The sequence below is a fragment of the Serinus canaria genome, chromosome 2 (genome assembly GCF_022539315.1).
Source record: "Serinus canaria isolate serCan28SL12 chromosome 2, serCan2020, whole genome shotgun sequence".
In the NCBI taxonomy this organism is placed as follows: domain Eukaryota; kingdom Metazoa; phylum Chordata; class Aves; order Passeriformes; family Fringillidae; genus Serinus; species Serinus canaria.
Window position 1 is genome coordinate 58,629,077 of NC_066315.1, and position 12,862 is coordinate 58,641,938.

At 37.5% G+C, this 12,862-nt stretch overlaps 1 protein-coding gene across 2 annotated transcripts in view; it reads right to left on the minus strand.

Moving 5' to 3' along the window:
- The window catches only part of ATP9B (ATPase phospholipid transporting 9B (putative)), a 150,574-nt gene that overhangs the window by 36,927 nt on the left and 100,785 nt on the right, over window positions 1–12,862 (minus strand). For both annotated transcript variants that reach the window (XM_050970706.1, XM_050970705.1), the window contains exons 12-13: window positions 9,801–9,961; window positions 45–187 (exon numbers count right to left, since the gene is read on the minus strand). In XM_050970706.1, coding sequence (XP_050826663.1) covers window positions 45–187; window positions 9,801–9,961 — 304 coding nt within the window. The remainder of the gene's footprint in view (window positions 1–44; window positions 188–9,800; window positions 9,962–12,862) is intronic.

The following is a 12,862-nucleotide window of genomic DNA, read 5'->3' on the forward strand; positions in this document are numbered from 1 at the left end:
ATTTTAGAAAAGTTATCAGATTTCAGAATGGTAACTTGATATACCTGTTTTATCCGTTAGTAAATAAACTAATCGTCCCAACTCTTCAGGTATGGTGCTAGTTCGAACAACTGTTCCAGGAATATTGTCATCTTTCATAATCATCCACCCATAGGCTGCCTTACCCATGTCCAAGTTGACACGTAAACTGCAAAGGAAATTTATACCATCATCAGTGTGAATATTAGGCAAAGTAAAAATGATAACCATAAAAATAACACCAGAAGTTCTTTTTAGTATATCTGAAAAAAGAAAGATCTTAGATCTATGTGTGCCAAAATTTTGGAAGAATGCTTTTTTTATGTGTTTGTAGAGTACATTTCACAGGCTTCATCCCAGACTTTTAGAAGATATGGCAATACCAACAAATGCAGTATCATGCATTCTGCATGAGACAGATTCCAACACCTTGCGAAGACTCTTGACATAATTACATTCTACTCTTATACAGAGGGATAACGTATAGCAAGAACAGATTCAGCAAGAACAGACTGAAGTCAGTTTTTATCTACTAAAAAATGCAAACACCACCTATGTTCTCTTTATGATGTGAAATTACAAATATTTTTGTACCTTTTCAAGTCACTGGTGGTTTTTTGTTTTTTTAAAAAACAACCAACAACGTTATTTCTTTAGGATAGTACAACAATATTTGTCAATTCCTCTTTCCCAACAAATCAATGATATTTTTGTCCTTCCCAAATTGTAGCTAGAGAGGGTCCATTGTAAAAGGAGAAAAGTGCAAAGCAGCAAAATGCACCCTTGTGATAGCATGCTGGCATGAAGTAATCTTTGGGTCACTCTCTAACAGAAAAAATGCAATTTGTAGCAAGTTTTACTGATTATACATAGAAGTCCAAAATCAAAATATGTTTTTCCAGTATACTCTGTGCATTCATTTTTAAATTTTTCCATGTCTTCATCATATAAGAACTAAGATACATCTTGTATTCCCATGCTACAATAAAAACGTCTTCACTCATTTAATCACATTAATCTTCCCCATAATAAAATGCTCCAACACAAAACTCTATCCACTTTGTTCTAAACCATTAAAATGCTACTTTCCTCTGGCTATTTACCATGTTTCTGCTGCCATGTCAGAGGAGCAGTGACTAAGAAAAAGGCATGTGTTGATTTCTCTTGACTCTGCTCTAACAGAAATACTGAAAAGACAGGCAGGACAGTAGCTACATGAACTACTGAGGTCACTTGGTCTGCTCAGCCTGGAGAAGGGGAGACTGAAGGGAGACATCATCATAGTCTATAATTGCTCATAAGGGGAAGAGGAGGGGCAAGCACTGATCTCTTCTCTGTGATGACCAGTGACAGGCTCTGAGGGAATGGCCTGGTTTGTGTAAGGGGATGTTTGAATATTAGAAAAAGGCTCTTCACCTGAAGGATGGTTGGGCACTGGCACAGGCTCCCCAAGGAAGCTGTCACAGCACCAAGCCTGACAGAGTTCAAGGTGTGTTTGGACAATGCTCTCAGGCACACGGTGTGACTCTTGAGGATGGTCCTGTGCAGGACCAGAAGCTGGACTAGATGTCCCTTCCAATTCAGCATATTCTGTGATTCTGCAAACTATTTGTAGCCAAGTTGCTAGCACAAGAGTCTCAAGTTAAGCAACAGGTTTACAGTAATGTAACTCTTAGAACTGTTCAAAGGTACCTATCAAGTCAAGATACTGCTAATGCACTTCAGAGATTTTTGTAACAGTCCTGACATCATCCTGACATAACTACATAACAAAAAGAGCAGCTACCAGGAGTTTTCATCTGTCCTCTTGGAATCACAGCAACAGATTGTGGATTACCTGAGGAAACGGTGGAGGGAGCAGAGAGTCACAATCTGCACTATCCCACAAAGAAGAGATGCATTTAATTAGAATTGTGAGAGCATCTGAAATTGTGACACAGACTGAAAAAAAGTTTATTCTACATCCCCTACCTCCTGAATTTGTACAGCAAAAGACAAAACATGTTGCAGCAGAAAAGAAACACACGTTTTAGATACAGGATTTACCATTTAGGATGGTATTTTATGCTTTAACTACATCTTATTTTCCCACCAAAATCATGATCATCTAAAAATTATTATTTATATTATTTATAATTATATTATAATTGGGGTATATCATCTAAATTGGTGATATACCCCAATTAGTCCTGCAATATTTTCCCTAATTTCATCTGTCTTCAGACATGCAAATACATGAACCAAAAGGACAGACAACAGAAGGAGGACTCTACAGATTCTTTTTACTGAAAATGCTACAGTATAGTGAGAAAATATTGGAAGTAACTTGCCTGACACTGCTTAACTACAGTTCTACCTTATCTTACTCAATCCAGAGGCAGTACTGTGCAAACTGCATTCTTATTATGCTTGTCTGTTAACTTTCAGAGCGAATATAAAGACCAAAGCAACACAGGTCACATTGAAACCAAAGGAACAGCAAAAGATTTACTCCTCTTGGGGATGTGAACCTGCTAGTTAGCCAGTCAAGTACAAAGGATGCTGTCTAACTTGACAAGAGAAACATGAACACACTTAGTTAATTTAAAAACAAATGGACATTTGCTCTAGCCACGAGCAAGTAGATTAACTGAATGATGAAAGCTGCTCCCCACCCCACTTCAAAGAGGCATTGATGCTATCTACCAAGACAGAAATTCTGAGATGGACACTCTATTTAAGCACTTCAGTCTCAGGTACATGGCACACACACAGAGACATCCTCATGGCTGCTCTACCAATGGAGATCTGCAGCTGCTAAGATATGAAAAACTGCTTCAGTAAGATAAAATCAGAAAAGTCTCTCAAAGCTGAAGTGCAGCAGGCATCTTCACTTGCATCTTTTATAAGCATGTGTATCACCTGGCTTTGATATTCTAAACACTCCAGGCATTTAACTATAATATACTTGAATATGATTTAAAGATAAGGAAAACAGAGAAAAGAAAACAAGACTCCAACTTCTCTTGCTGAGCAGTGAGGAGAAATCCGTATTTCAAAGCATTACTTCATTGTAGGAATTACTCTCACTTTCCAGCATGCAGTAATGTACCCTCTTTATGCTAAAGGACCTAATAGCTGGCACTGATGGTCTATAGAGAAATAATAGAACTTTGCATGAAACCCTGGGAGGTAATGCAACTTTAAAAGACATTTACACACATTTACAATTAAATATTTGTGGCAAAAAAATGTGTATCAACTCTGTACTGCTATAGTGACTGTGGTACATGCAGTTTTTCAAGGGCCAAATGCCACCCAGATACAGATAATTACATTTTGTAACAGATAGACCTTAAATATTCAGGAGGAAATCTAGAGAATAATTATTAAAAAATTTATCAGTGAATTTCTTATGGGTTTAAAACACAGAAAAATGCAAAAAACCCCAACCCCAATGTCAAACAAGCACCTTTGTGTAAGAGATGTAGCATGTGCAGATCAGAGTGACAGTGATCACTTCCTATGAAAAATGTTTCTTTGTTATTATCACATTTACCAGCTCAGATGCTATCCTTCATTAGGCCTCTTATACCAATGTAACAATGTTGCTAATGGAGGTCCAAGACAAATAATATTTAAAACATGGGGTTTTTTTGGTATATTCTACACAAAATCGGTATTACTTGATGTAAAACCAGAAAAATAACCTAGAAGCAAATAGACAATGTTGCAAGATTTGAAAGGAGCAAGATTTACTACAATAGATCAGTTTAAAAAATTACTTCTTTTTTAGCCTGATTGTGCTCAGTATTGTGGTCAGTCCTGTCTTATGAATATCTGTAATAATGATCAGGACAAGGGGATCTAGCTTGAGTAAGTTTGTGGAGGACAGCAAGCTGGATGGGGGTGTTGATCCACTGGAGGGCAGGAAGGACCTGTCACCGACATGGTTTATGAAAAATCCTTTACTTAGGATTTTTTCCTCTCCTGAGAGCTGAGAAGCCTCAGGAACAAACTGCAAACAATTCTTATCTACTGCTGTGGAATGCAACAGAGAAAATCTCTGATTGGCCTCCTCATGCTGTTTGCAATTAAGAGCCTATCACAGGACACCTGTTCTGCTGGTCTCAGTCTGAGAAGACCTCAGTTTACAGATTCCTTTTCTATTCTTAGGATAGCTTAGTAGTGAAATCCTTCTCTCTATTCTTCTAGTATAGTTTTTATATCTTATATATCATATAATAATAAATCAAGCCTTCTGATACATGGAGTCAACTTTCTCGTCTCTTCCCTCATCCTGGAACCCCAGAAAACGAGGTAACAAGGACCTACAGAGGGGTTTGGACAGGCTGTGTCACTGGGCAGAGGCCACTGTATGAGGGTCAGCAAGGACGGCTGCCAGGTCCTGCCCTTGGATCACAACTACCCCAGGCAGCTCCACAGGCTGGGCACACACTGGCTGGAAAGCTGCCCAGCAGAAAAGGACCTGGGGGTGATGGTTGGCAGTTGTTGAACCTGAGCCAGCAGTGCTCAGGTGGCCAATAAGGGCAATGACCCTGGCCTGTATCAGCAATAGTGTGGCCAGCAGGAGCAGGGCAGCGATGGTCCTGTACCCACCACTGGTCAGGCCATGTTTTGAACCCTGTGCTCAGTTTTGGGCCCCTCACTACAAGAATGCAGCACATTGAGGTGCTGGAGCATGTCCACAGAAGGGCAACAAAGCTGGGGAAGCTTCTGGAGCACAAGTCCTGTGAGCTGAGGGAGCTGGGGGTGTTCAGCCTTTAGCAAAGGAGGCTCAGGGGTGACCTTATCACTCTACAGCCGCCTTGAAAGAGGGTGTAGCCAGGTGGGGCTCAGTCTCAAAAGGAAACAGCTTCAAGTCACACCAGGGGAACTCTAGATTGGCTATTAGGAAAATTTCCTCACCAGAACTGTTGCCAAGCATCAGAACTAGCTGCCCAGGGAAGCGGTAGAGTCTAGATCTCTGGAGGTATTTAAAAAGACCCACAGATCTGACTAGCACTTAGGGAAATGTTTTAGTGGTGGACTTAGCAGTGCTGGGTTAATAGTCAGACTTGATGATCTTTTAAGTCTCCTCTAATCTAAATAACTTTTTGATTCTGTGTTTTTTCTGTGTAGCATGAACATCAGACCTTTTAAGAGAAGCAAAAAGCTAGCTCAGGCAGTAGTACAGCACCACACTGGACAGTGTAAGACAGTCCTAGCACAAGAGAGACACACCTTAACTTCTGCTGCAAAATTAATTAGTAAAATGTCGTGAAGCATCACATAATGTTTTTCAGTCTCTATAGAGACTGCATTATCTATCATTATATGGTAAAGCACAATACACTAGATGGCTCTTCCACACTGAAACCTTTGCATCATATATCTAATATATATTCTGTCTCTCTGTGTAAGACTTCATATACTGATACTCTCACATCTATAGATTATACAGATAATTTCCAATACAGCAGAAGCTACAGCATGATTGAACACAGCATAGTTGCTTCTGGCTATTAGACAGCCTGTACAGGTGTGAATTCCCTGGATCTCAAGAAAACACAGAAATTCGTATCTGTATGATCTGGGATTTGAGAGGCTATTAATGAATTTCAGACATTAGACCTCCTAGCAGTGTTTTCCTCACTGCCCCTGAGAAAAGACTGACATAAATTGAAGGATTTGATTTAAGTGCTTCTCTTAAAGACCCTGAAAAAAACCCAGCCGGGAACCATGTAGTGCCCCAAAACTTTAGTACTTAAGTCAAGGCAGTTCCTTCCAGGCATCTGGGACAGCTTCTTTTGGCAGAACAGCTCAGTGACAAGGAGCCTTGGGGTGTACAAAGGAAAGGACAAGAGACATTTCAGCTTCTGTTCACACTAAAACTAAAAGATTCTTCTAAAATGATGGCTGATTAATCAATCCAGCTTTAAACTTCTACTAAATATAGAGCCTGGGTGATATACATTTTTAACAGATCACAAATCAATATCTTATAATTTTATGGTAAATCCTCTGCAGTTCTTAATAGCTAAGCAGAAGCACATACAGCTACAAGACTGACATGTCTGTACATGAGGCAGCAATTTCACCAAATGTTTTCAAGATAATTTTTGAAAAAATTATCTTGAAAAAATTTCCTGGCTACATTATTTAGTTATTTATTTATTTTTTGAAACTAAACCCAAACATACAGAAGACCTCAACACAAAGTGCAACTCACTTTGTCTTTCAAGGTGGTGAAAAAGACTGGATAATGAATTAACACAGTCCACTGGAGATGGACTGTGGGGAATCCAGTTGGTGGGGCAGTGCCATCACTAAGTCTTTTCTTTGGCTTGGGCTTTCTGAACCATTTGCTATGATAGCTCAAGTGAGCTGATAAAGACATGTTAGTACTCAAGGCCAGGGAAAAGAACAGAGTCATTTTGTGACAAGGCTCTCTAACAGCCTTAAAATCTTTCCTACACCCATATACACAAACATCAGAATTTCCATCTCAGTAGTAGTTGGTATCTTGCACCCCATACTGATTAAAACCTCTTCTATTCTCTTGCACTTAAAACTCAAAAATCTTCCCCCACCCAGGCTGCTGGCTTTTCATTAGCATGACTGTTATTGCCCTCTGACCCCTTGCCATTCAGAAAACAGACAATCCAAAAAATACAAGTTGTCCAACAAAAGCACCTTAATAAAAAAGTAAAGGCGACATCACAGACTTAAGAACTTCCACAGTGGTATCACAAAGAGCAGCAGCAGGGAAACACCTGAGGGCACACACATCCTGCTAGCTTGCTATGTGACAACTGCACTAAGTGATACAGTCTAGTTGGCTAGAGTCAGCAAGAAAAATGCCTAAAAATGCTAAGGAACATGGAAAAACTCAGATAATGGATCAAGATAATCATAGAGAGATTTACTTTGTTTTGAACAGTCTGTCAAGGACTTGCTTTATATCCTCTTTCCCTGATCAGTCTTAAGAAATTAAAATATCTTGACTTTTTAGGGCAGCAGATTGCCTGTGGAGGCTCCCTGGGCTATGGTTTCTGCATATGGAAAAAGAAAACATCAACGACATAAACACTTTCGAGGGCCAAAAGTTTCTGGGGGTATGGGGCTGTTCAAAACATTTTGTGCACAATGATTCTAACTTACAAACAGTTTAAAGATGGACTGAGCTTTTGATATCTGTTTATTACTACTTTTTCTCCATTTTTCTTGATTCCTTGTACACTACAGAATGTGTGCAATGTTGGAGGTTGATTTTTTAAAGGTGAGGGGTAAGTAAGTGTTGCTTATCAGGGTGGTTTTTATTTTGCTTTGCTGTTGGATTTTTTTTACAGTTGTTTTATCTTTATACTTCCAAAGTCTTACATACCCCACAGTAATACTCTGCACAAAGTGAAGCAACACTGATCTAAATTAGTATTTAGGATGCAGCTGAAACACAAGGAACCAACTTCTTTCTGAAGCATCTGAAAAGTTCCTCTCCCTACTAATTATAGAAGAGGCTGCACAGAGATCAGTTAAACTCTACTAACTCTATCATCATCTTCCTGATGATCTTCACCAAACACATCTAGCCATGAAAAACTATTTTTATTGCATAACTGGAAGTTTCCTTGCTCTGCAAACCAAAAGCCAAACAGAACTGCAAAAAGCTCCACAATTAGAAACTTCCTGAATTCTCTAAAACTATCAAGCAACACATTTCATGTGTGCCTGAGTCCAGATATGCTTTGCCTCTACCAGTGAATCCTAATCTCTGACATTTCATTTACATCTTTAAGTTCATTATTTCCCCCACATAGCTATTTTTAAAATAATGGGAGGATACAACACCTGGTACTTCAATGTCATTTGCTTTGTAATTTTCATCTTTGAGTTTACACTCAAAATACAGCCTAAACATTAAGTCATTCCCATGCTTAACATACAGAAGGAAGGAAGGGAAGTGTAGTCAAGTCTGAACACCAGCAGGATTGAGTTGTTCATCTTGCTGACAGTGTGGGAAGCAACCCTGTATTTATGAATTTCGGGTTGAAGAAAATTTGGTAGAGAAACAGCTAAATCTCTAGGGAGGAAAGCATTCTGGGATAAATTCCTGTCTGATGAACTAAACCAACCTTATTCTCTAATAATTTTAGTTTTTATATTATCTCTCACAAACAATTGTAAATTGGATTGGATGCATACTAGAAGTTATATTTGGAGAAAAGCTATTCCACAAGCCCACTGTAGAACTCTAACATTGAAAATGAGCTGCTCAGTGAAAATGTTTTTTTAATGGCATATGTTGAACTTTCAATATAAAGTAAAATTTACTTACAACACCTATATGGCCTTAATCCTCTTACATCCAGTAACTAAGACAATAAAATGGTTAAAAGTTATCCTTCAGTTAGAAGTGATCCTCTTTTTTCCCCTCCCCAGGAAGTTTTAAAGTACATTACATGTCTGAGTAAAATGTAGACTTAACCATTTGAATGGAGGCCTTTTTGCCTCTTCACATGGATAAAATGGATGAATTGCTTAATACTCAGTAACTGTGTATGTAATGGGGGAGGGGGAATGGCAACCTGATTAAACAGCATCATTCAAGGCAACCTGATTAAACAGCATCATTCAAGCAGTAAAGGAGTTTTGACAGTGACAGTGTTTAGAAAGATATCCCAAAATTGTGGTTCCAGCAGATTTGCCAGAACCTTCTCCTTCAACTTCCCACAGAATCTGTTTCTCTTGCAATACAAAAGTACTATAAAAATAAATTCCTAAGTTATAAATTGTTATGACAGAGGTTTCCTGAACATCCAATTGGTCAAATATGATACAATTCCTTCACACAGACATGTACTTTAAAAATGTGATCACAGTAATGTGTAAGTAATGTAAGCTTAGTTTAAAAGGCCTAATGAAATCCTCCTGTTATTTTTCTTTTCTTTACTATGTGAACTCAAATATTGTGTGCATGCCTGAGGGGACAGGTCTTAAATCTAGCTACAGTTTAGATGCTGCTAACTCTGGCTGATCACTGGGCTTACTGAATGATGTATCTCAAACTGAACAGTTCTAAAGAGGATCTAAAATTAACAATTACCCTAATCTAAACACTGGGTATTTTAACAGGATACACTATTTCCATTTTGCAAAGGCAATACCCATGCAAAGAAAATAATTCAGTTCAGGGGCAGTGTTCTCACTTCTGTGTCCACAGAAGACTTGATTACACACATGGATATTATTTCGTGTTCCAGTTTATCTGCAATTTGAATATACAGTACTCATGCTTAATGAATTAATTAATTCAGGGCAAGTCTCTACTTGGTTACACGTTAAAACTCCTCTCATTGTAAAAGAGCACTTACATTATTCAGCCATCCAATTTAAATTAATCATTATTGGGGTAAAATGCCTATATTTTAACCAGGGAAATGGAACATTTTTAGTATTTAAGGCATTAAAAATAAAATTCCATAATGTGTCTAGCAGTTCATTAAACTGCATGCTTCCTGAAGCCACCTTCTCATATACCTTGTATCCTTATTAATACATTTATGCTAGCAAAGGATTAGATATCCTGATTACTCCAGCAAGATGAACATTATACAAAAAAAATACAACAGTATTGTTTTCTGTACAGTGATCCTTCAAGAATCAGCAGATTTGTTGGCACCTTCTCCTTCAGCTTCCTGATAAGATCAATTTCCTTTGCAATAAGAAGCAAGTATAAATTTCAAGAAAGCCACATACAGTAAAATTAGGCAACTGTATTTTGCTTTCATTCTTCTACATACCTGATTGGGATGATATAGGAAAACAGGAGGAGGAACCGGAAAAGGTTGCGATACCACGGGCCTACAAATCCTTGCAAAGTGACCATAACCACTGATAGTGCAACTAAAGCCAAAAACAGCGCTTTGGTCAGTTGATTCAGCTCCAGGTCTAGCAAGCCAACCTGGAGGAAGAAAAAGAAATCAAGTTAGTCAGGAGTTTTTCTTACTTTATGCTTCTGCAATACAAACAATTAGCGATTGTTTGCTTTGGTTATTCCTACCTATTAAAAATCCATGCACTTGCAACTATTAACTGAACTTTGATAATTGCATTGATTGTTATTCCTATGTTTGCACACAAAAGATGTTCCCTGGTTTTGTGGCAATAACAATTGCTGGAACCATTGTGAACCGTCCTAGCCAAGCCTTCAAGACTGACACATCCCTTCTCCATTCCTTGTTCTAGGACAGGGACACAGAAGGGCAAGGAGAAAAGAGAATTACAGATGAACAAATGAGCAGGGACAATTTTCTTCTGTCATTCTTGCAGCAAAAATACTGGCATGGTGTATTACATTTGTAGGGAGCTCACTGACTGCTAGAAGATCAAATACCTGTTAGATTCAAGAACAAACAGGCACATGGGATGGAGCCTGTGACTTCCTATTCATGTGACAAGTGCACTGCAACTCGTCACTATGCTCCCATCCCACTCTGTACATCTGAAACAATGCATAGAAATGACTTTTAATTGTATAAAGCTTTCATTTATCCAATATAATAATAAAAACAACAATCAAGTGGAATATCCATTTTCAAACCAATATAGTGAAACAGGGCTTCAACTGCACATGAATAAAAAGGTATTTGATTTAGAAACATTTTCTAAATGTTTCTCATGAAAAAAATATATTTAAGCTATGTAACTAAGACTCTCACCATTTCAATAATGCATGATGTAAGCTAAGGTATTTTTACTCCACTTTTTGGGATGGTCTAGCAGTCAGTAAAATATGTGGGAAAATCATGTCAGGAGGAGTTTCCTAGGCCCCATCACAGATGCCCCTTTTATCTCCAAGCCTTGCCAGTAAGAGCAGTAAAACATAACACTTCCTTAGATAACAAACAGTCTGCAAAAGAAGCACTTTAAATATAGTTCTTAAAAATTCCAGCAATCTTGCTTACACATGGGCTGTCCCTTCCCTAGAGAACCAGGCAGCTGAAGACCACAGTGGCTGATTTATCAGCTGCATTTAAAAAGCAGCACAACGAGGACAAATATCTTGCAATTTCCGCTGCTTCAACTACTACATAGTTTATGCTTGAATTATTGAGAAAAATAGGTTTTTGGATTAAAATGAAGAAAAATGAAGCCAGGGAAGTAGAGCATGTTTCAAAGCCCAGATCTCTTTGCGTTGACAAAGGCAGCCTAAGTTTCAGGCCTCGCTGAGGATCAGATGAAGTCATTATTCATTCAGTCAGGGAAAAAAGACTCAATTACCTCAACCTAAAGATGCTATCAATGAATGCAAAGTGCATATTTTACTCTATTCATCCAAATCCCATTAAAAAGTGAAAGGAATGATTTAATCTGGCCTTCTAGAGTTGGTCTTTTTTTGTAATAAAATAAAGAATCACTGTCTTGCAATATGCATAACTAGTACCTCACACTTTTTTTTCCCCTGCATCATGGTAGTGAAAGCCTATCTCTCCCCTCTCCACCCCCCATAAAAAAACCCCACCCCAGAACAGAAATGAATAAAGAGCTTCTTTGGAAAGAATGCCACTTTTAGGACAGAAACGTTAAATTTAGTCCACTGCACACTGATATGTAGCTAGCTCAAAGCATTAATACCTTTCTAATTGATGAAGACAGATGTGAATTTAAGTTTGGGACCCAAAAAAAATGTGTTTGGAGAAATATTATGACACTAAAAAAGTTGATGCTGAAAAACTTCTCACACTATAAATCTTTTGCTCAAGAGCACTTGATTTGCCACTAATAATGCCATTTTTTAAAATATAGATCATACTATTGGTCATAGTAAATGCCAATGTTTTTCTTTACTATAGTAAGTGAAGGCAATTGCCAAATTCTTCTTAAGAAGGCACACAAAGAAAGTTTTAACAGAAATGCATTCTCCATTTCTCAAAAACTAGTTACTCCAATGTACTAAAAGATACTTAATTAGTTTAATTCTGTGCCTTTCCACTTAAACAATTTCTGCAGTCAACTAATGAAACATTGTTGAAATATCCAGATAAATTTAATGTAGAAACTCACTAACATTCTCTAAAATTCATCTGAATATTGGAAAAGTGGATAGACTTCATCTTAACTAGACTGTGATTTTACCAAAGCATTTGTAAAATATGCCATCTTACAAAAGCTATTTCTTTTCTTTGGAAAATAGTAACTAGAATAACTATGAAAATATTAGAAATAGATGAGTTCAGAATTGGAGTAATTTTGCACATTTATTGCTATTTCCCATATAAGTAAACCAAATTTTCTTCTACTTGTCATAATATTTGTTCTATTTGAAACAACTTAACAAAATTAAACACACCACTGGAAATTTTAATCTCCAAGGGAAAATTTGTATGTAATGTCTAAGAAAACCACAATCGTTTTGCAAAGGGGCTGCTCTACGATAATGAAAATGAACACAATAATTGCCTGTATAATTTAAAATGCTACTAACGGCAACAACCACAAATCCATTTAGCTCCTCTTTAATTTATGCACAGAGTTTTAAATAGCTAATGGTTCTCAATAAAGTAATGGCTTATACCATCAATTGTCTACTTGCGTGGTAAAAAAGCTGACAAGTTTTTAAAATGCTTCATATTTGAATGAGGCAATGATTCAAAGTCTCCACTTTACATTTTGGGCCACAAGGTACAATTCATTATCTTATGAGAAAAATCTTCATTTAATTAAAAAGCTGAAAACAACAAGAACTTTTCTGGTTACTGAAATATAATCTGAACAACAATATTGCTGTTCCTGCCCTAGATGCTTAACTTTTAGGAAAGGTCATCTTCTGAAGCTATTATTGTAGCAATAGAACAATTCTGTT